General features: G+C 42.3%; 3 protein-coding genes and 5 pseudogenes across 8 annotated transcripts in view; all 8 read right to left on the reverse strand.

Annotated features, from left to right (window-relative positions):
• LOC110488691 (protocadherin alpha-C2) overlaps positions 1–22304 on the reverse strand; it is a 211968-nt gene that overhangs the window by 187074 nt on the left and 2590 nt on the right. The gene's annotated exons all lie outside the window — the stretch shown is intronic.
• Positions 7–2992, reverse strand: LOC118938738 (protocadherin alpha-8 pseudogene; annotated as a pseudogene). The gene has a single exon (XR_016486173.1). The product of XR_016486173.1 is annotated as a protocadherin alpha-8 pseudogene (transcript).
• Positions 2992–5458, reverse strand: LOC118938739 (protocadherin beta-15-like). Its single transcript, XM_036943576.2, has one exon. The coding sequence runs from the start codon at positions 5456–5458 to the stop codon at positions 3005–3007; it is 2454 nt and encodes an 817-aa protein (XP_036799471.2). The 3' UTR covers positions 2992–3004.
• On the reverse strand, positions 6095–8665 carry LOC118938740 (protocadherin alpha-3 pseudogene; annotated as a pseudogene). Its single transcript, XR_016486174.1, has 2 exons — positions 6302–8665; positions 6095–6103 (listed from the first exon to the last, which is right to left on the reverse strand). The product of XR_016486174.1 is annotated as a protocadherin alpha-3 pseudogene (transcript).
• Positions 8815–11600, reverse strand: LOC118938741 (protocadherin alpha-3 pseudogene; annotated as a pseudogene). Its single transcript, XR_016486263.1, has one exon. The product of XR_016486263.1 is annotated as a protocadherin alpha-3 pseudogene (transcript).
• Positions 10225–14951, reverse strand: LOC149978279 (protocadherin alpha-13 pseudogene; annotated as a pseudogene). Its single transcript, XR_016486262.1, has one exon. The product of XR_016486262.1 is annotated as a protocadherin alpha-13 pseudogene (transcript).
• LOC118938743 (protocadherin alpha-7 pseudogene) lies at positions 15254–17786 on the reverse strand (annotated as a pseudogene). Its single transcript, XR_016486175.1, has 2 exons — positions 15426–17786; positions 15254–15343 (listed from the first exon to the last, which is right to left on the reverse strand). The product of XR_016486175.1 is annotated as a protocadherin alpha-7 pseudogene (transcript).
• Positions 18624–21697, reverse strand: LOC149978280 (protocadherin alpha-3-like). The gene has a single exon (XM_090198277.1). The coding sequence runs from the start codon at positions 21695–21697 to the stop codon at positions 19193–19195; it is 2505 nt and encodes an 834-aa protein (XP_090054403.1). The 3' UTR covers positions 18624–19192.

Consider the following 22304-nt stretch of genomic DNA (forward strand, 5'->3'; position numbering starts at 1 on the left):
ATGCAGTTACAAAACTATAGTTCTTACCTCTCCAGAAGCTCTGCTCACGTGTTCGGGTAGAACTAGAGTATTTCCATTGCTGCCCGGGACAATAGTAGAACCTATACTCATTCTGGGTCCAACTAACATGTACCGTTTGTCTCCGGATCTGTACTGGATGCTGTGGCACAGTGTCCCGTCGTAATTCACATCTTGTAAATACTTGGAGGAATAGTCTGTGGCTTTGGAGCACTGCATTACAATCAACACGATGATGCTGATGAGAAAAAGCGTTGAAACTGACCCCAAAGTAATGATAAAATAAAATGTAACGCTGTTCTCCTCCTCGTCTTTTACTGAACTTTTAACATCAGAAGCTGCAAAAGCCTCTTTGGGCTCCACAACCTTGATAATCACAGTAGATGTTGCTGAGAGTGAAACGTTCCCGTTGTCTTTTACCAGTATGACCAGTTTATGCTCAGTCTCGTCTGTCTCTGTGAATGACCGAAGTGTCCTTATCTGTCCTGTATAGCGGTCCAAAGCAAAGAGACTGTGGTCAGTAACTTCCTGCAGTGAAAATAATAACCAGCCGTTATATCCTATATCAGCGTCATAGGCTCTCACTTTAGTCACCAAATGGCCTGCGTTCACATTGCGGGGAATCTCCTCTACACCTTCAGCGGAACCGTTAGTGCTGACTGGATACAAGATCACTGGAGCGTTGTCGTTCTGATCCAGAATGAACACGTTGACTGTGACGTTAGTGCTTAGTGACGGAGTTCCAGAGTCTGTAGCTACAACTTGAAAATTGAATGTTTTAAGTGTTTCAAAGTCAAAGCTTGTTAGCGCGGAAATATCTCCATTGTCAGAATTGATATTCAGAAAAGATGCCATATCAATCTGTGTCCCTTCTCTAACTATGTGATATGAAATCGCAGCATTTTCATTCAAGTCTTTATCAGAAGCGCTTACATAGAATATGGACGCACCAGGGACGTTATTTTCCGCTAAGTACAGCTCAATATGTTTTGGGGAGAATTCTGGGCTGTTATCGTTCACATCTGATATCTGGACGCTCAGAGTTTTGAATGTGGACAGAGGAGGATGACCACAGTCAGTGGCTGTTATTGTGATGTCATAATGGGACACGAGTTCTCGATCTAAGCGCCCCTTTGTGACGATAGAATACACATTCTCCTGAAATGAAGGTTTTAATTCAAATGGTATTTCTTCAGATATACTAGCAATAACTTTACCATTAATACCGGAATCTTTATCTGTTACACTGATGAGAGAAATAACAGTTCCTGGTTTAGCATCTTCAGACACCGTGTTCGAGAGGGAAGTCACATCTATGTCTGGTTGGTTATCATTAGCATCTCCTATTTTAATAATAACTCTACAATCAACACTTGTTGGAGGTTGTCCCTTATCAGACGCCTGTACATTTAACCTGTAAACCTCGTTTTCTTCAAAATCCACCTGGCCTTTGACTTGAATTTCACCAGTTACATGATCTAATTCAAAGATTTCATGTATTTTACGCTTTAAAGTTCTGCCTAGTGTGTATTCCACTACTCCATTTTGGCCATCGTCAGCATCTGTGGCGTTTACTCTGATGACAATAGTTCCATTTAGAGCGTTTTCAGGCAATGTTACAGAATATTCGTCTTGAGTGCAGATGGGACGGTTGTCATTTACATCAAGAACTCTAACAGTGATATTCAAGGTGCCTGACTTAGGTGGATTCCCTCCGTCTAGCGCTGCAAGTAATAGCATATGTTTGGTGTTTTGCTCTCTATCCAATGGCTTCTGCAAAATTAAAAATGGTATTTTGTCACCTTCCCCACTATCAATTAACTGTAATTCAAAATGTGCATTTTGACCTAACTTGTACGAATGAACAGAATTGAGTCCAACGTCTACGTCTCGCGCAGTCTGGAGTTCGAATCGCGCACCTGGAAATGTATTTTCCGGCATTTCTAGATGCTGATCTTTTTCAGGGAATACAGGAGAGTGATCATTTATATCCGTTATTTCTACGCTGACGTAGTGTATTTCAAGCGGATTTTCAACTACGAATTTGAGGTTTATCAAGCAAGCATTATTGCCATCACAGAGTACCTCTCTGTCGATATTTCTATGAACATACAAGACGCCATTGTTCTGATTTACGTGGAAAAGAGCGTCCTTAGATCCAGAAACAATACGAAACCGTCTCTCCACCAAAGTACTGACGTCAAGACCCAAATCCTTAGCAACATTTCCAACAACGGATCCCTCTTTCACCTCCTCTGGAATAGAGTACCTTATCTGTGCTGAAACCTTCTCCCCCAAGCAGAGCAGCAAAGAGAAATTCAGAACAACCCAGCAGTACTCCCATCTGCGCCTTTGTCCTCCGTCTCCCATTGTAAAAAGAACCAAACACGATCCCCAAATGTACAATCCTTATGATCGGACGGTCAACTCGTTATGATCCATACTCAAACACATTCTTCAGCAAGAAAACAATACAGAATCATCTCTGTTCAGCATAGCACGTCTTGTTCTGATGTCCGCACCACTCTCACTGTATGCGTAGAACAAACCAGCCCAGGGATGGGCAAGGCCTATTCTACAAAATACCACAACGTCAGTCTCCTTGTGTTACACTGACACCCTGCGTACCTAGGTTCTGGTTACCACATCTACGTGAAGATTTATTAACTGTTAAGAGATTCCATGTGAAGATATGCAAAAACACTGCCACTTATACTTGTAGTACCAGCTAAACAATGTGAAAGGATGAATGGGAAAAAACAATGGTATTGCCTCGCTAAGACCGAAGTGTATAGGGCAAAAAGAACAAACATATTTAGGCAACCGTAGTGGATGACTTCACCAACGTAAAACCCCCCGACTAGAATTCAGCACAACTACAGTGGACAGCTATTTCTTCCCCGGATATTTTCAAATAACCTTCCCCATTACGCACGGACAAAACATTCCAATAAACATGAGAGCCATTTCAACAAATGACTCATCTTTACTGATATAAGGTAGGACAGAACAAAAAAACAGACCATATATAATACTTGTGAAAGCTTGAAAGAGCAACTCTTAAAACCGCTCTTACCTCTCCAGAAGCTCTCCTCCTGTGTTCAGGTAGCACTAGAGTATTCCCATTGCTGCCCGGGACTATTGTAGAACCTATACTCATTCTGGGTCCAACTAACATGTACCGTTTGTCTCCGGATCTGTACTGAATGCTGTGGCACAGTGTCCCGTCGTTATTCACATCTTGTAAATACTTGGAGGAATAGTCTGTGGGTTTGGAGCACTGCATTACAATCAACACGATGATACTGATGAGAAAAAGCGTTGAAACTGACCCCAAAGTAATGATCAAATAAAATGTAACGCTGTTCTCCTCGTCGTCTTTTACTGAACTTTTAACATCAGAAGCTACAAAACCCTCTTTGGGCTCCACAACCTTGATAATCACAGTAGCTGTTGCTGACAGTGAAACGTTCCCATTGTCTTTTACCAGTATGACCAGTTTATGCTCAGCCTCGTCTGTCTCTGTGAATGACCGAAGTGTCCTTATCTGTCCCGTATAGCGGTCCAAAGCAAAGAGACTGTGGTCAGTAACTTCCTGCAGTGAAAATAATAACCAGCCGTTATATCCTATATCAGCGTCATAGGCTCTCACTTTAGTCACCAAATGGCCTGCGTTCACATTGCGGGGAATCTCCTCCACACCTTCAGCGGAACCGTTAGTGCTGACTGGATACAAGATCACTGGAGCGTTGTCGTTCTGATCCAGAATGTACACGTTGACTGTGACGTTACTGCTTAGCGGCGGAGTTCCAGAGTCTGTAGCTGCAACTTGAAATTGGAAAGTTTTGAGAATTTCAAAGTCAAAGCTTTTTAGAGCTGAAATATGTCCGTTTTCAGAATTGATGTTCAGAAAAGAAGCCATATCATTTTGTGTCCTTTCACCTCTAACAATGTGATATGAAATCACAGCATTTTCATTCAAGTCTTTATCAGACGCGTTTACAGAGAATATCGATGCACCAGGGACGTTATTTTCCACTAAGTACAGCTGAAGAGGGGTTTGGGAGAATTCTGGACTGTTGTCGTTCACATCTGATATCTGTACACTCAGAGTTTTGAATGTGGACAGAGGAGGCTGACCAAAATCAGTAGCTGTTATAGTGACGTCATAATGAGAAAAAAGTTCTCGATTTAAACGCCCCTTTGTGACAAAGGAATAGACATTCTCCTTAAATGACGGTTTTAATTCAAAAGGGATATTCTCCGATATTTTCAGTAGGACTTTACCGTTGTTACCAGAGTCTTTATCCGTTAAACTAATTAGAGATATGACCGTTCCAGGCTTCGAATCCTCAGATATCATGCTAGACAATGACGTCACCCCTATTTCTGGTTTATTATCATTTACATCCGTTATCGTGATGACAACTCTACAGTCAACTGATAATGGGGGTTGTCCTTTATCAGAGGCTTGCACCGTTAGTTTGTAAAACTCATTCTCTTCAAAGTCTACTGGACCTATGGCACGAATTTCACCAGTAAGACTGTTCAAATGAAACGTGTCATGAACTTTGCGCTTAATGTTTCGACCAAGTGCATATTCAATTTCGCCATTTTGTCCCTCATCTGTATCAGTGGCGTTTATGGTTAATACAGGTATTCCAATGGGTGCATTTTCCTGGATTGTTACAGTGTAAAGATCTTTCCCACAAATGGGACGATTGTCGTTTGTATCAAGAATAGTTACTGTGACGTTTATGGTACCTGATCTTGGGGGGTTGCCTCCATCTATAGCTGTCAAAATGAACCAAAGCATTGCATTTTGTTCTCTGTCAATGGCCTTCCTTATGATTAAAAATGGAACTTTGTCTTCGTCCCCATTATCAATTAACTCCAATTCAAAATGATCATTACTACTTAACTTGTAAATGCGCACAGAATTCAAACCTACATCTGCATCACGTGCAGTCTGGAGTTCAAAGCGTGTCCCAGGAAGGGTATTTTCTGCTATGTCTAAATGTAGATATCTCTCAGCAAAACTAGGCGAGTGGTCATTTACATCCGTTATTTCTATACCCACATAATGGACTTCTAAGGGGTTTTCAACAACGACTTTTAAGTCTATCGAACACACGCCATTGCCATCACAGAGCTCCTCTCGATCGATATTCTTACAAACGTACAAGACGCCATTGTTCTGATTTGCCTGGAAAAGAGCTTCATCAGATTCAGAAACAATACGAAACCGTCTCTCTACCAAAGTACTGACGTCAAGACCCAAATCCTTAGCAACATTTCCAACAACGGATCCCTCTTTCACCTCCTCTGGAATAGAGTACCTTATCTGTGCTGAAACCTTCTCTCCGAAGCACAGCAGAAGAGAGAAACGCACAGCAACCCACCAGTACTCCCATCTGCGCCTTTGTCTTCCATCTCCCATCGTTAGACAGAAAAGTAAGCACAATCCTCAATGAAAAGATACAATCCTAATGATCAGATGACCAACTCATAATAACCCATAACGAAATTAAATGTTTCAGCACAGAAAAATAATAAAATTATTCTCTGACTATCATAGCACGTCCTGTTCTGATGTCCGCACAGCTCTCTCTGCATTTGGGGACAAAACAACCCAGAGAGGGGCAAGGCCTAATATACAAAACACCAGACAGTCAGTCATTCTCCTTGTGTGACACCGACACCATGCGGACCGAGCTACTTCCTTCCACGAGTGCACAAGACTCTAGAATGATTGTACATTACAGTATTAGCATCAGCAAAAGTACCTGCACGATATCATTGACACTCGTGGAGAAAAGGTTGAGAGAGAGTAAAGGGACCTGGAACAAGACTAATATGTTCATGGGAAGCATGAATGTAGACGACTGAGAAAGTAGATACAACGCTATTCAAATCAAACAATGCGCTTGTAATTAAACAGCGCCAGGGTGGACAGCTACCGCATCAGAGTTCAGTTCTAAATTATGCACAGAAATGTCGTACAACAACAGAATCACGTACAACAATGAGTCTTATTGGGACCTGGTTTTGGCAAGTCACACATTAAAAAAAGAGATCAGAATATCTAAACAATAAAACATTTATAATGTTAAACAAGAGCATATCTGCCAACGACACAAATAGGATGTTAAGCACCGATTCAGCACCATCGGGGTGGACAGCAACTCCATCGTCAGTCATAAAGTCTTTAATTTAAGCACTGGAGACATTCAAATCACAATCTATATTCGTTCAAAATTAAATGCATAGAAACCGCTCTTACCTCTCCAGAAGCTCTCCTCCTATGGTCAGGTAGAACTAGAGTATTCCCATTGCTGCCCGGGACTATTGTAGAACCTATACTCATTCTGGGTCCAACTAGCATGTACCGTTTGTCTCCGGATCTGTACTGGATGCTGTGGCACAGTGTCCCGTCGTAATTCACATCTTGTAAATACTTGGAGGAATAGTCTGTCGCTTTGGAGCACTGCATTACAATCAACACGATGATGCTGATGAGAAAAAGTGTTGAAACTGACCCCAAAGTAATGATCAAATAAAATGTAACGCTGTTCTCCTCCTCGTCTTTTACTGAACTTTTAACATCAGAAGCTGCAAAAGCCTCTTTGGGCTCCACAACCTTGATAATCACAGTAGATGTTGCTGACAGTGAAACGTTCCCGTTGTCTTTTACCAGTATAACCAGTTTATGCTCAGCTTCGTCTGTCTCTGTGAATGACCGAAGTGTCCTTATCTGTCCTGTATAGCGGTCCAAAGCAAAGAGACTGTGGTCAGTAACTTCCTGCAGTGAAAATAATAACCAGCCGTTGTATCCTATATCAGCGTCATAGGCTCTCACTTTAGTCACCAAATGGCCTGCGTTCACATTGCGGGGAATCTCCTCCACACCTTCAGCGGAACCGTTAGTGCTGACTGGATACAAGATCACTGGAGCGTTGTCGTTCTGATCCAGAATGAACACGTTGACTGTGACGTTAGTGCTTAGTGACGGAGTTCCAGAGTCTGTAGCTACAACTTGGAATTGGAAAGCTTTCAGAGTTTCAAAGTCAAATATTTTCAGTGCGGAGATATGGCCATTATCAGAATTTATATTCAGGAAAGATGCCATATCATTCTGCGTCCCTTCTCCTCTAACTATGTGATATGAAATCGCAGCGTTTTCATTCAAGTCTTTATCACAAGCGCTTACAGAGAATATGGACGCACCAGGGGCGTTATTTTCCACTAAGTACAGCTCAAGGGGGTTTTGGGAGAATTCTGGGCTGTTATCGTTCACATCTGATATCTGGACGCTCAGAGTTTTGAATGTGGACAGAGGAGGCTGACCACAGTCAGTGGCAGTTATTGTGATGTCATAATGGGACACGAGTTCTCTGTCTAAACGTCCCTTTGTGACTATAGAAAACACATTGTCCTTAAATGAAGGTTTTAATTCAAATGGCACGTTGTCTGTTATTGTAGATATGACATTACCATTAATCCCAGAATCTTTATCTGTCACACTAACTAGAGAAATAACAGTTCCTGGTTTTGAATCTTCAGCTATTGTATTGGAGAGGGATGTTACATCAATCTCTGGTTTATTATCGTTCACATCTACTACCTTTATAATAACTCTACAGTCAACAGTCAGAGGGGGCTGGCCTTTATCAGACGCCTGTACATTTAATCGGTAAACCTCATTTTCCTCAAAGTCAACTTCACCTTTCACTTTAATCTCACCAGTAATGCTGTCCAACTGGAAAATGTCATACACTTTACGTTTCACTGCTCTTCCCAGAGAGTATTCTATCGCTCCATTTAAACCGGCATCAGCATCAGACGCATTAACAGTGGTAACAATTGTGCCAATTGGGGAGTTCTCCTTTAAAGAAACTGAATATATGTCTTGATTAAAAACAGGTCGATTATCATTGGTGTCTAGAACTATGACAGTTATATTAAGTAAACCTGACTTCGGTGGATTACCTCCATCGACTGCAGTCAACAATAATTCATGCGTGCGATTTTGCTCTCTGTCAAGTGGCTTACTTAAAACTAAAAACAGAAGTTTATCCTCCTCCCCATTGTCTTTCACTTCTAAATCAAAATGATCATTCTGGCTCAACCTGTACACACGGACAGCATTGCTTTCAATGTCTAAGTCACGCGCTGTCTGGAGTTCAAAGCGTGCCCCCATGAGGGTGTTCTCCGCTATTTGCAAATGTACGTCTTTTTCAGCAAAACTGGGCGAGTGGTCATTAACATCCGTTATTTCTACCCCGATGTAGTGAATTTCTAGAGGATTTTCAACAACGATTTTCAGGTCCATCAAGCAAGCGCCATTGCCACCACAGAGCTCCTCTCTGTCCATATTTTTATGAACATACAAGACGCCATTGTTCTGATTTACCTGGAAAAGAGCGTCCTTAGATCCAGAAACAATGCGAAACCGTCTCTCCGCCAAAGTACTGACGTCAAGACCCAAATCCTTAGCAACATTTCCAACAACGGATCCCTCTTTCACCTCCTCTGGAATAGAGTACCTTATCTGTGCTGAAACCTTCTCTCCGAAGCACAGCAGAAGAGAGAAACGCAGAGCAACCCACCAGTACTCCCATCTGCGCCTTTGTCCTCTGTCTCCCATCGTTAAACACACAACAAAACACGATCCTCAACGAAAGAAATACAATCCTACCGCTCAGATTACAAACTCGAAATGATCCATACCGATACCTCAGCACCAAAAACGAACACAGTAATTATCTGTCCAGCAGAACAAGTCCTGCTCGTATGTTCGCACTGCTATCGTCTGTGTGGAACAAAACAGCGCAGAGAGGGGCAGGGCCTGACCTATAAAAACAGTATCCTAGTACTACACCGACACCATGTGGTTCGGTATTCGGTTTTCCATGACCATATGAACTTGTAGTTATTGTCTGTTTTCCAGTTGCCATGACTACGCAGAAGCAATGAAGGGATGAGAACATGTAAAAATAGGAGAGAGAGAGATGGACTTGTAGACTTAAGCGAAGATAAATACAGCAAATGAGCTGGTGATCGAGCAACACCGAAGTGGACAGCGACCGCTTCAACAACCTCACTTCTATTAAGCACCTTAAAGACATTCCAACGAACCAGAAACAAATATACAATCGAATGACCAAAAATATACTTTCGTACAGGATATTTCAAATGTTGAAATTCTTAGAAACCGCTCTTACCTCTCCAGAAGCTCTCCTTCTGTGTTCGGGTAACACTAGAGTATTCCCATTGCTGCCCGGGACTATTGTAGAACCTATACTCATTCTGGGTCCAACTAACATGTACCGTTTGTCTCCGGATCTGTACTGGATGCTGTGGCACAGTGTCCCGTCGTAATTCACATCTTGTAAATACTTGGAGGAATAGTCTGTGGGTTTGGAGCACTGCATTGCAATCAACACGATGATACTGATGAGAAAAAGTGTTGAAACTGACCCCAAAGTAATGATCAAATAAAATGTAACGCTGTTCTCCTCGTCGTCTTTTACTGAACTTTTAACATCAGAAGCTGCAAAAGCCTCTTTGGGCTCCACAACCTTGATAATCACAGTAGCTGTTGCTGAGAGTGAATCGTTCCCATTGTCTTTTACCAGTATGTCCAGTTTATGCTCAGCCTCGTCTGTTTCTGTGAATGACCGAAGTGTCCTTATCTGTCCTGTATAGCGGTCCAAAGCAAAGAGGCTGTGGTCAGTAACTTCCTGCAGTGAAAATAATAACCAGCCGTTATATCCTATATCAGCGTCATAGGCTCTCACTTTAGTCACCAAATGGCCTGCGTTCACATTGCGGGGAATCTCCTCCACACCTTCAGCAGAACCGTTAGCGCTGACTGGATACAAGATCACTGGAGCGTTGTCGTTCTGATCCAGAATGAAAACGTTTATTGTGACGTTTCTGCTTAGAGGCGGAGTCCCAGAGTCTGTAGCTACAACTTGGAATTGGAACGTTTTGAGGGTTTCGAAATTAAAACTTTTGAGCGCGGAAATATGTCCATTATCCGAATTGATGTTGAGGAAAGATGCCATATCATTCAGTGTTCCTTCACCTCTAACTATGTGATATGAAATCGCAGCATTTTCATTTAAGTCTTCATCAGTGGCGCTTACAGAGAATATCGATGCACCAGGAGCGTTATTTTCCACTAAGTACAGCTCAAGGGGGTTTTGGGAGAATTCTGGACTGTTGTCGTTCACATCTGATATCTGGACGCTCAGAGTTTTGAATGTAGACAGAGGAGGCTGACCACAGTCAGTGGCAGTTATTGTGATGTCATAAACAGACACTAGCTCTCGATCTAAACGGTGTTTGGTCACTAAGGAATACATATTATCTTCATATGACGGTTTTAACTCAAACGGTACATTGTTGGAGATGCTACACAAAACTTTACCATTAATACCTGAGTCTTTATCTGTCACACTAATGAGCGAAATAACTGTTCCGGGTTTTGAATCTTCTGAAACGACATTGGACAGTGATGTCACCTCTACTTCTGGTTGGTTATCATTAACATCAATTATCTTTATAATTGCTCTGCATTCCACAGTTAAGGGAGGTTGTCCTTTGTCTGAAGCCTGTACATCTAGTTTATAAACTTCTGTGTCCTCGAAGTCCACCTCACCTTTGACTTTAATTTCTCCAGTTAGGCTATCCAGTTCAAAAATATCATATACTTTACGCTTTAGGTTTCTGCCTAAAGTATACTCCAACTCACCGTTTGAACCCTCATCTAGATCAGTGGCATTTACCCTAACAACCACAGTACCAAGTGCGGCATTTTCCCGTAGTCTCGCTGAATAGGTGTCTTGACTACAAACAGGACGGTTATCATTCGAATCAAGCACATTAATAGTGACGTTGACCGTCCCTGATCTTTGTGGACTACCTCCATCAACTGCAGTAACAAGTAATCTGTGTTTGGTTTTGAGCTCCCTATCCAAAGCTTTTTTCAAGACTAAGAAAGGTATTTTGTCTTCATCGTCTCTAATCTCAATTTCAAAATGATCGCTCTGACTTAATTTATACAAACGGACAGAGTTTAACGCTATATCTGGATCCCGTGCAGCCTGGATTTGGAATCGCGTCCCTAGCATGGTCTGTTCCGCTATTTCCAAATACTGCTCATTTCCAGGAAAAATAGGAGAGTTATCATTGACGTCGGTGATTTCTACACCTACATAATGAATTTCTAAAGGGTTTTCAACAACCATTTTCAGGTTTATCAAACATGCAATATTGCCATCACAGAGCTCCTCTCTGTCGATTTTGTTATGAACATACAAAACGCCATTGTTCTGATTTACCTGGAAAAGAGCGTCCTTAGATCCAGAAACAATACGAAACCGTCTCTCCACCAAAGTACTGACGTCAAGACCCAAATCCTTTGCAACATTTCCAACAACAGATCCCTCTTTCACCTCCTCTGGAATAGAGTACCTTATCTGTGCTGAAACCTTCTCCCCCAAACACAACAGAAGAGAGAAACGCACAGCAACCCACCAGTACTCCCATCTGCGCCTTTGTCTTCCATCTCCCATCGTTAGACAGAAAAGTAAGCACAATCCTCAATGAAAAAGCACAATCCTAATGATCAGATGACCAACTCATGATGATCCATAACGGAATGCAATGTTTCAGCACAGAAAAAGAATACAATTATTATCTGACTATCATAGCACGTTCTGTTCTGATGTCCGCACAGCTCTCTATGCATTTGGGAACAATACAACCCAGAGAGGGGCAGGGCCTAATATACAAAACACTAGACAGTCAGTCATTCTCCTTGTGTGACACCGACACCATGCGGACCGAACTACTCCTTACCACGAGTACACAAGGCTCTAGAATGATTGTACATTACTGTATTAGCATCAGCAAAAGTACCAGCGCAATATTATAGTTACAGGCGTGGGATGAGGAAAGGTTGTGGGGGACTACATGGAAAGGGATTAGGAATAAATGGATTGGATGACTACATATGTAACAGACAGATATAGTAAATACCTCGATTGCAAGGAAAAGCAATTAACTTTGTAAATCAGCACCACAAGAGTGGACAGCAACCGCATGAACGAGTTCATTTCTCCATTACGCACAGAAAATCAGTTTGTAGACAGGTGAATTACACTAATGAGTCTTCTTTGGGCCTGGTCTATCACTATCCACCTATTTGAGAGAGGTCATCATAACTCATGCATATATAACCCAAAAACAAAGCAAGACATTAAGCACGAATTCAGCACAACCAGGGTCGACAGCAACCGCTTCATCATCAGTCACACATTTCATTACGCACGATAAATTCTTAAAAATATCCACCAATATGCTTTCAAAATGTAATGCTTAGAAACAGCTCTTACCTCTCCAGAAGCTCTCCTCCTGTGTTCGGGTATCACTAGAGTATTCCCATTGCTGCCCGGGACTATTGTAGAACCTATACTCATTCTGGGTCCAACTAACATGTACCGTTTGTCTCCGGATCTGTACTGGATGCTGTGGCACAGTGTCCCGTCGTAATTCACATCTTGTAAATACTTGGAGGAATAGTCTGTGGGTTTTGAGCACTGCATTACAATCAATACGATGATGCTGACGAGAAAAAGTGCTGAAACTGACCCCAAAGTAATGATCAAATAAAATGTAACGCTGTTCTCCTCCTCGTCTTTTACTGAACTTTTAACATCAGAAGCTGCAAAAGCCTCTTTGGGCTCCACAACTTTGATAATCACAGTAGCTGTTGCTGACAGTGAAACGTTCCCGTTGTCTTTTACCAGTATGACCAGTTTATGCTCAGCTTCGTCTGTCTCTGTGAATGACCGAAGTGTCCTTATCTGTCCTGTATAGCGGTCCAAAGCAAAGAGACTGTGGTCAGTAACTTCCTGCAGTGAAAATAATAACCATCCGTTATATCCTATATCAGCGTCATAGGCTCTCACTTTAGTCACCAAATGGCCTGCGTTCACATTGCGGGGAATCTCTTCCACACCTTCAGCAGAACCGTTAGCGCTGACTGGATTCAAGATCACTGGAGCGTTGTCGTTCTGATCCAGAATGAACACGTTCACTGTGACGTTGTTGCTTAGTAACGGAGTTCCAGAGTCTGTAGCTACAACTTGGAATTTGAACTTTTTGAGGATTTCGAAGTCAAAGCTTTTCAGCGCGGAAATATGACCATTATCAGGATTTATATTCAGAAAAGATGCCATATCATTCTGCGTCCCTTCTCCTCTAACTATGTGATATGAAATCGCAGCGTTTTCATTCAAGTCTTTATCACAAGCGCTTACAGAGAATATGGACGCACCAGGGGCGTTATTTTCCACTAAGTACAACTCAAGGGGGTTTTGGGAGAATTTTGGACTGTTATCGTTCACATCTGATATCTGGACGCTCAGAGTTTTGAATGTGGACAGAGGAGGCTGACCACAGTCAATGGCAGTTATTGTGATGTCATAATGGGACACGAATTCTCTGTCTAAACGTCCCTTTGTGACTATAGAATACACGTTATCCTTATATGAGGGTTTTAATTCAAATGGCACGTTTTCAGTTATACTGGAAATAACTTTTCCGTTAATACCAGAGTCTTGATCTGTCACACTGATGAGAGATATAACAGTTCCAGGTTTAGAATCTTCAGACACGGTATTAGAGAGTGATGTAACCTCTATTTGTGGTCTGTTGTCGTTCACGTCTTGTATCTTTACAATAACTCTGCAATCAGTTGTCAGTGGAGGCTGGCCCTTATCAGAAGCCTGTACATTTAGACTGTACATCTCATTTTCTTCAAAATCTACCGGGCCTTTCACCTTAATTGCGCCAGTAATCCTATCCAATAGGAAAATATCATGTACTCTCCGCTTTAAATTTCTACCGAGAGTATATTCCACCACGCCATTTGACCCATGGTCTGCATCGGTTGCATTCACTCTAACTACAAACCTACCGATATTAGCATTTTCTTGTAATGTAACTGAATAGACGTCCTGACTACATACAGGCTGATTATCATTTGCGTCAAGAACTGTGACAGTGATGTTTAGAGTACCTGTTCCAGGTGGATTCCCCCCATCCAATGCTGTCAATAGTAATGAATGTTTGGTCTCCTGTTCCCTGTCCAATGCTTTCTGTAAAATTAAAAACGGGATTGTATCCCCTTCCCCACTATCTCTCAGTTCTAAATCGAAATGTTCATTTGGATTTAACTTATAGGAACGTATAGAATTAATTCCGGAGTCGAAATCACGCGCAGGCTGGAGTTCAAATCGAGCTCCTGCAGGTTTATTTTCAGCTATCTCTATGTGTAGATTTTTCTCAGAGAAACTTGGCGAGTGGTCATTTACGTCCGTTATCTCTAAACCTACATAGTGGACTTCAAGCGGGTTTTCAACAACGATTTTCAGGTCTATCGCGCAAGCTACCTTGCCGTTGCAAATCGCTTCTCTGTCGATATTCTTGTGAACATACAATACGCCATTGTTCTGATTTACCTGGAAAAGAGCGTCCTTAGATCCAGAAACAATGCGAAACCGTCTCTCCACCAAAGTACTGATGTCGAGACCCAAATCCTTTGCAACATTTCCAACAACGGATCCCTCTTTCACCTCCTCTGGAATAGAGTACCTTATCTGTGCTGAAACCTTCTCCCCCAAACACAACAGAAGAGTGAAACGCACAGCAACCCACCAGTACTCCCATCTGCGCCTTTGTCCTCCTCCTCCCATCGTTAGACAGAAAAGTAAGCACAATCCTCAATGATAAAATACAATCCTAATGATCAGATGACCAACTCGTTCTCATCCATGTGAAGTTCAATGCGTCAGCACCGAAATAAAATACGATTATCCCTAACATACACGTCTTGTTCTGACGTCTGCACCACTCTCTCTGTATGTGTGGAACAAAACAGACCAGAGAAGGGAAGGGCCTAATCTACAAAGCACCAGTAACCTTGTGTTACACTGACACCATGTGGTCCGGGATTCTGGTATCGACAACAACTAGATAGGCACCGAGAGAGTTGTTATCAACTTACGTTTTGCATCCAAACCAACAAAAACACCAACTCCAGTAAATAATCTTTAAGAAGGTCTAGTATGAAGATGAAGGTGCGTAGATGTGAGCAGAAGAGATAGAGACTGGATTGAAGAACTACAGCAGAAGAACATGTAATAAACCTGAGGTACAGTAGTTAGCCTAGCAGTATAATGCTCTCCCCATATAAACTAATCGGTGCTGAACTACTAAACTGGTAGTTCAGCACCATGGCCAGCATCCGCTGCTGCAAAGAGGTTGCGTTAGCCACGGACAAAACATGCCAATACATATATTTTGAGGTGCAATGGTTTAGAGACAGCTCTTACCTCTCCAGAAGCTCTCCTCCTGTGTTCGGGTAACACTAGAGTATTTCCATTGCTACCCGGGACAATAGTAGAACCTATACTCATTCTGGGTCCAACTAACATGTACCGATTGTCTCCGGATCTGTACTGGATGCTGTGGCACAGTGTCCCGTCGTAATTCACATCTTGTAAATACTTGGAGGAATAGTCTGTGGTTTTGGAGCACTGCATTATAATCAACACGAGGATGCTGATGAGAAAAAGCGTTGAAACTGACCCCAAAGTAATGATCAAATAAAATGTAACGCTGTTCTCCTCGTCGTCTTTTACTGAACTTTTAACATCAGAAGCTGCAAAAGCCTCTTTGGGCTCCACAACCTTGATAATCACAGTAGCTGTTGCTGACAGTGAAACGTTCCCATTGTCTTTTACCAGTATGACCAGTTTATGCTCAGCCTCGTCTGTCTCTGTGAATGACCGAAGTGTCCGTATCTGTCCTGTATAGCGGTCCAAAGCAAAGAGACTGTGGTCAGTAACTTCCTGCAGTGAAAATAATAACCAGCCGTTATATCCTATATCAGCGTCATAGGCTCTCACTTTAGTCACCAAATGGCCTGCGTTCACATTGCGGGGAATCTCCTCCACACCTTCAGCGGAACCGTTAGTGCTGACTGGATACAAGATCACTGGAGCGTTGTCGTTCTGATCCAGAATGAACACGTTGACTGTGACGTTCGTGCTTTGTGACGGAGTTCCAGAGTCTGTAGCTACAACTTGGAATTTGAATGTTTTTAAAGTTTCAAAGTCAAAGCTTTTGAGCGCGGAAATATGTCCATTATCAGAATTGATATTTAAAAAAGAAGCCATATAATTCTGCGTCCCTTCTCCTCTAACTATGTGATATGAAATCGCAGCGTTTTCATTCAAGTCTTTATCACAAGCGCTTACAGAGAATATCGATGCACCAGGGGCGTTATTTTCCACTAAGTACAGCTCAAGGGGGTTTTGGGAGAATTCTGGGCTGTTATCATTTACATCTGATATCTGGACGCTCAGAGTTTTGAATGTGGACAGAGGAGGCTGACCACAGTCAGTGGCAGTTATTGTGATGTCATAATGGGACACGAGTTCACGATCCAAACGTTGTCTGGTCACTAAAGAATACATATTATCTTGGTATGAGGGCTTTAATTCGAAAGGTACATCGTCTGAAAGACTGCATACAATTTTACAATTAATACCAGAGTCTTTATCTGTCACACTAATTAGAGAAATAATAGTTCCTGGTTTTGAATCTTCTGACAACATACTAGAGAGGGATGTCACCTCTATTTCGGGTTTATTGTCGTTTAAATCGAGTATCTTTATAATGACTCTACAATCCGTACTCATTGGGGGCTGCCCTTTATCAGTGGCATGGACGTCTAGTTTATATGTGTCAATGTCCTCGAAGTCAACGTAACCTTTAACACGAATTGCACCTGTAGCTTTATCTAAACTAAATACATCATATATCTTGGGAAGAAGTTCACTACCAAATAAATATTCGACGTCACCATTGGAACCGTCGTCCAAATCTGTTGCCTTAAGGTTGAGTACAATAGTTCCGGGTTGGACATTTTCAGGCAATGTGACCGAGTATACCTCATGACTAAATACAGGATTGTTGTCATTCGAATCGAGAACAGTGATAGTGACATTAAGAGTCCCTGACCTCTGTGGACTTCCACCATCGACTGCAGTTAAAACTAGTCTATGTTCAGATTGTTTCTCTCTATCCAAGGGTTTTTGTAAAACTAAGAAGGGAATTTTATCTTCTCCTCTTTCTCTTATTTGCAAATCAAAATGTTCATTGTGACTCAATTTATAGACACGTACTGCATTAACGCCAACATCAGGATCACGCGCGGCTGGTAACTGGAGTCGCTTGCCAGAAAGGGTAGATTCCGAAATATCAACTAGTTTGTCTTTCTCTTGAAAATTGGGCGAGTTATCATTAACATCCGTGATTTCTATTCCGGCGTAATGTATTTCCAACGGATTTTCAACAACCATTTTCAGGTTTATCAAACATGCAATATTGCCATCACAGAGCTCCTCTCTGTCGATATTCTTATGAACATACAAGACTCCATTGTTCTGATTTACCTGGAAAATATCTTCTTTAGTTCCAGAAACGATACGAAACCGTCTCTCCACCAAAGTACTCACGTCGAGACCCAAATCCTTAGCAACATTTCCAACAACGGATCCCTCTTTCACCTCCTCTGGAATAGAGTACCTTATCTGTGCTGAAACCTTCTCTCCGAAGCACAGCAGAAGAGAGAAACGCAGAACAACCCACCAGTACTCCCATCTGCGCCTTTGTCCTCCATATTCCATCGTTAAATAGAAAAAAATAAGCACGATCAATAATGAAAGAATGCAATCCTGAGGATCAGATGGACAACTCGTAATGATCCATACAGCATCTAATGTTTAGGCAGCGAATAATAATAAAACATCTGATTATCACAGCACGTCTTGTTCCAATCTCCGCAATACTCTCTCTGTATGTGTGGAACAAAACAGACCAGAGATGGGGACTAGTCTACAAAGTACCAGACATTCTCCTTGTGTTACACTGACACCACGTGGTCCGGGATTCTGGTAATCACAACAACTACATAACCCCCGAGAGTTGTTATCATTGTTTACGTTTTGGATCCAAATCCCCCACAAAATAACATTCCAGCACAAATTAACCATTAAAGAACGAGTAAAGGTGAAGATGGAAGATGGATAGATATGGGAGGTGGAGGAAGAAACGGAATTGAAGGAGTACACAGCAAAAGAACAGAGGAACCGCCCTTGCTGTCTCTGCCTGGCCGGTTCCCCTCTTTCCACTGGGATTCTATGCCTCTAACCCTATTACAGGTGCTGAGTCGATGGCTTACTGGTGCTCTTTCATGCCGTCCCTAGGAGGGGTGCGTCACTTGAGTGGGTTGAGTCACTGACGTGATCTTCCTGCCTGGGTTGGCGCCCCCCCTTGGGTTGTGCCGTGGCGGAGATCTTTGTGGGCTATACTCGGCCTTGTCTCAGGATGGTAAGTTGGTGGTTGAAGATATGCCTCTAGTGGTGTGGGGACTATCTGGAGTATTTCTCCTGTCTTATCCGGTGTCCTGTGTGAATTTAAGTATGCTCTCTCTAATTCTTTATTTCTCTCTCTCTGTGGACCATGTCTCAGGACTACCTGGCATAATGACTCCTTGCTGTCCCCAGTCCACCTAGCCGTGCTGCTGCTCCAGTTTCAACTGTTCAGCCTGCGGCTATGGAATCCTGATCTGTTCACCGGACGTGCTACCTGTCCCAGACCTGCAGTTTTCAACTCTCTAGAGACAGCAGGAGTGGTAGAGATACTCTTAATGATCAGCTATGAAAAGCCAACTTACATTTACTCCTGAGGTGCTGACTTGCTGCAACCTCGACAACTACTGTGATTATTATTATTTGACCATGCTGGTCATTTATGAACATTTGAACATCTTGGCCATGTTCTGTTATAATCTCCACCCGGCCACCCCTCATAGCCTGGTTCCTCTCTAGCTGTCGTCCTAGGTTTTGGCCTTTCTAGGGAGCTTTTCTTAGCCACTGTGCTTCTACACCTGCATTGCTTGCTGTTTGGGGTTTTAGGCTGGGTTTCTGTACAGCACTTTGAGATATCAGCTGATGTATAAAGGGCTATATGAATACATTTGATTTGAAATACATTTGATTTGATAATAAACCCGAGGTAGTAGCGTAGCAGGCTAAGAAGCGAGTTTATGATAATTCAGCACCATGGACAGGGATTGACACATTGACACAGCTGGTTTGCACACTCTTACAAATTCCCTCAAAACATGTCTCTTTATCTGATTTAACAGGCAGAAAATGATAGAGACAGCTCTTACCTCTCCAGAAGCTCTCCTCCTGTGTTCGGGTATCACTAGAGTATTTCCATTGCTGCCCGGGACTATTGTAGAACCTATACTCATTCTGGGTCCAACTAGCATGTATCGATTGTCTCCGGATCTGTACTGGATGCTGTGGCACAGTGTCCCATCGTAATTCGTATCTTGCAAATACTTGGAGGAATTGTCTGTGGGTTTGGAGCACTGCATTACAATCAACACGATGATACTGATGAGAAAAAGCGTTGAAACTGACCCCAAAGTAACGATCAAATAAAATGTAACGCTGTTCTCCTCCTCGTCTTTTACTGAACTTTTAACATCAGAAGCTGCAAAAGCCTCTTTGGGCTCCACAACCTTGATAATCACAGTAGCTGTTGCTGACAGTGAAACGTTCCCATTGTCTTTTACCAGTATGACCAGTTTATGCTCAGCCTCGTCTGTTTCTGTGAATGACCGAAGTGTCCTTATCTGTCCTGTATAGCGGTCCAAAGCAAAGAGGCTGTGGTCAGTAACTTCCTGCAGTGAAAATAATAACCATCCGTTATATCCTATATCAGCGTCATAGGCTCTCACTTTAGTCACCAAATGGCCTGCGTTCACATTGCGGGGAATCTCCTCCACACCTTCAGCGGAACCGTTAGTTCTGAATGGATACAAGATCACTGGAGCGTTGTCGTTCTGATCCAGAATGAACACGTTGACTGTGACGTTCGTGCTTTGTGACGGAGTTCCAGAGTCTGTAGCTACAACTTGGAATTGGAACGTTTTGAGGGATTCAAAATCAAAGCTTTTTAGCGCGGAAATATGTCCATTATCCGAATTGATGTTCAGAAAAGATGCCATATCATTATGTGTTCCTTCTCCTCTAACAATGTGATATGAAATCACAGAATTTTCATTCAAGTCTTTATCAGTGGCGCTTACAGAGAATATCGATGCACCAGGGGCGTTATTTTCCACTAAGTACAGCTCAATATGTTTTGGGGAGAATTCTGGGCTGTTATCGTTCACATCTGATATCTGTACACTCAGAGTTTTGAATGTGGACAGAGGAGGCTGACCACAGTCAGTAGCTGTTATTGTGATGTCATAATGGGACACGAGTTCTCTGTCTAAACGTTGTTTGGTCACTAAAGAATACATATTATCTTGGTATGAGGGTTTTAACTCAAACGGGACAGTATCTGACAGACTACACAACACCTTTCCATTTATACCAGAGTCATTATCTGTAACACTAATAAGATAAACAACAGTTCCAGGTTTTGCATCTTCCCGAACTAAATTAGAGAGGGATGTCACCTCTATATCTGGTTTGTTGTCATTTACATCTGTTATCTTAATGATAACTCTACAACTCACAGTCATGGGAGGCTGTCCTTTATCCGAAGCCTGCACGTCAAGTCTATAAACTTCTGTCGATTCAAAGTCGACCTCTCCTTTGACTCGAATTTCTCCAGTGACACCGTCTAAATTAAACACCTCGTAAACTTTACGATTAAGATCTCTGCCAAGACTATATTCAACATCACCATTGACAGCCTCGTCCAAGTCAATAGCTTTTACTTGTATCACAACAGTGTTGATAGATACATTTTCCTCCAGCGTTACAGTGTAAACCTCCTGACTAAATACAGGTCGGTTGTCGTTAATGTCTAGCACTGTGACCGTCAAATTAAGATTGGTTGATCTCGGCGGATTCCCTCCATCGATTGCTGTCAGTAATAATCTGTGCTCACATTTCTGCTCTCTATCCAGTGTTTTCTGTAGAACTAAAAAGGGTACCTTTTCATCTCCTCTATCTCTAACTTCCAATTCAAAATTAGCGTTTTGACTTAATTTGTACAAGCGAATGGAATTAATTCCAGAGTCAAGATCACGCGCAGCTGGCAGTTGGAAATGCGATCCAGCGTGTGTGCTCTCCGAAATGTCCAGCCCTTTTGCTATCTCTGGGAAACTGGGAGAATTGTCATTCACATCTGTAATTTCTACACCAACGTAATGGATTTCTAGAGGGTTTTCAACAACCATTTTCAGGTCAATCAAGCAGGCGCTATTACCATCACAGAGCTCCTCTCTGTCGATAATCTTATGAACATACAAGACGCCATTGTTCTGATTTACCTGGAAAAGAGCGTCCTTAGATGCAGAAACAATACGAAACCGTCTCTCTACCAAAGTACTGACGTCAAGACCCAAATCCTTAGCAACATTTCCAACTACAGATCCCTCTTTCACCTCCTCTGGAATAGAGTACCTTATCTGTGCTGAAACCTTCTCCCCCAAACACAGCAGAAGAGAGAAACGCACAGCAACCCACCAGTACTCCCATCTGCGCCTTTGTCCTCCTCCTCCCATGGTTAGACAGAAAGTTCAGCAAAATCCTCAATGACAAAAAAATATATATCTTAATTATCAGATGACCAACTCATGATAATCCGTAACGAATCCAACGTTTCAGCACTGTAAAGGAATACAACTATTCTCTGACGATCACATCACGTCTTGTTCTGATGTCCGCAATACTCTCTCTGAATGTGTGGAACAAAACAGACCAGAGAGGGGGCCTAGTCTACAAAGTACCAGACATTCTCCTTGTGTTACACTGACACCCTGTGGTCCGGGATTCTGGAAATCACAAACACTGCAAACGCTCCGAGGGAGCGATACTCGTTGTTTACGTGTTGCATCAAACCCAATAAATATACCAATTACAATCCAAATCCACCATCATATAAGAACGAATAAAGGTGAAGATGGATAGATATGGGAGGTAGAGGAAGAAACTGAATTGAAGAGTTACACCGCAAAATAACAGATAATAAACCCGAGGTAGTAGCCTAGCATGCTAATCAGTGAGTTTGTGGTAATTCGGCGAAGTGGACAGCGACCAACACAGCGAGTTTGCACACTCGGACATTATGCGGAGACAAAACAACAAGAAACAAATTCATCCAAAACATTT

The sequence above is a fragment of the Oncorhynchus mykiss genome, chromosome 14 (assembly GCF_057628025.1).
Source record: "Oncorhynchus mykiss isolate SJ-2025 chromosome 14, ASM5762802v1, whole genome shotgun sequence".
Classification (NCBI taxonomy): domain Eukaryota; kingdom Metazoa; phylum Chordata; class Actinopteri; order Salmoniformes; family Salmonidae; genus Oncorhynchus; species Oncorhynchus mykiss.

Bases quoted from the DNA above. Each gene is read 5' to 3' on its own strand.
- LOC118938739 (XM_036943576.2), bottom strand. From the start codon at position 5,458: ATGGGAGATGGAAGACAAAGGCGCAGATGGGAGTACTGGTGGGTTGCT.
- LOC149978280 (XM_090198277.1), bottom strand. From the start codon at position 21,697: ATGGGAGGAGGAGGACAAAGGCGCAGATGGGAGTACTGGTGGGTTGCT.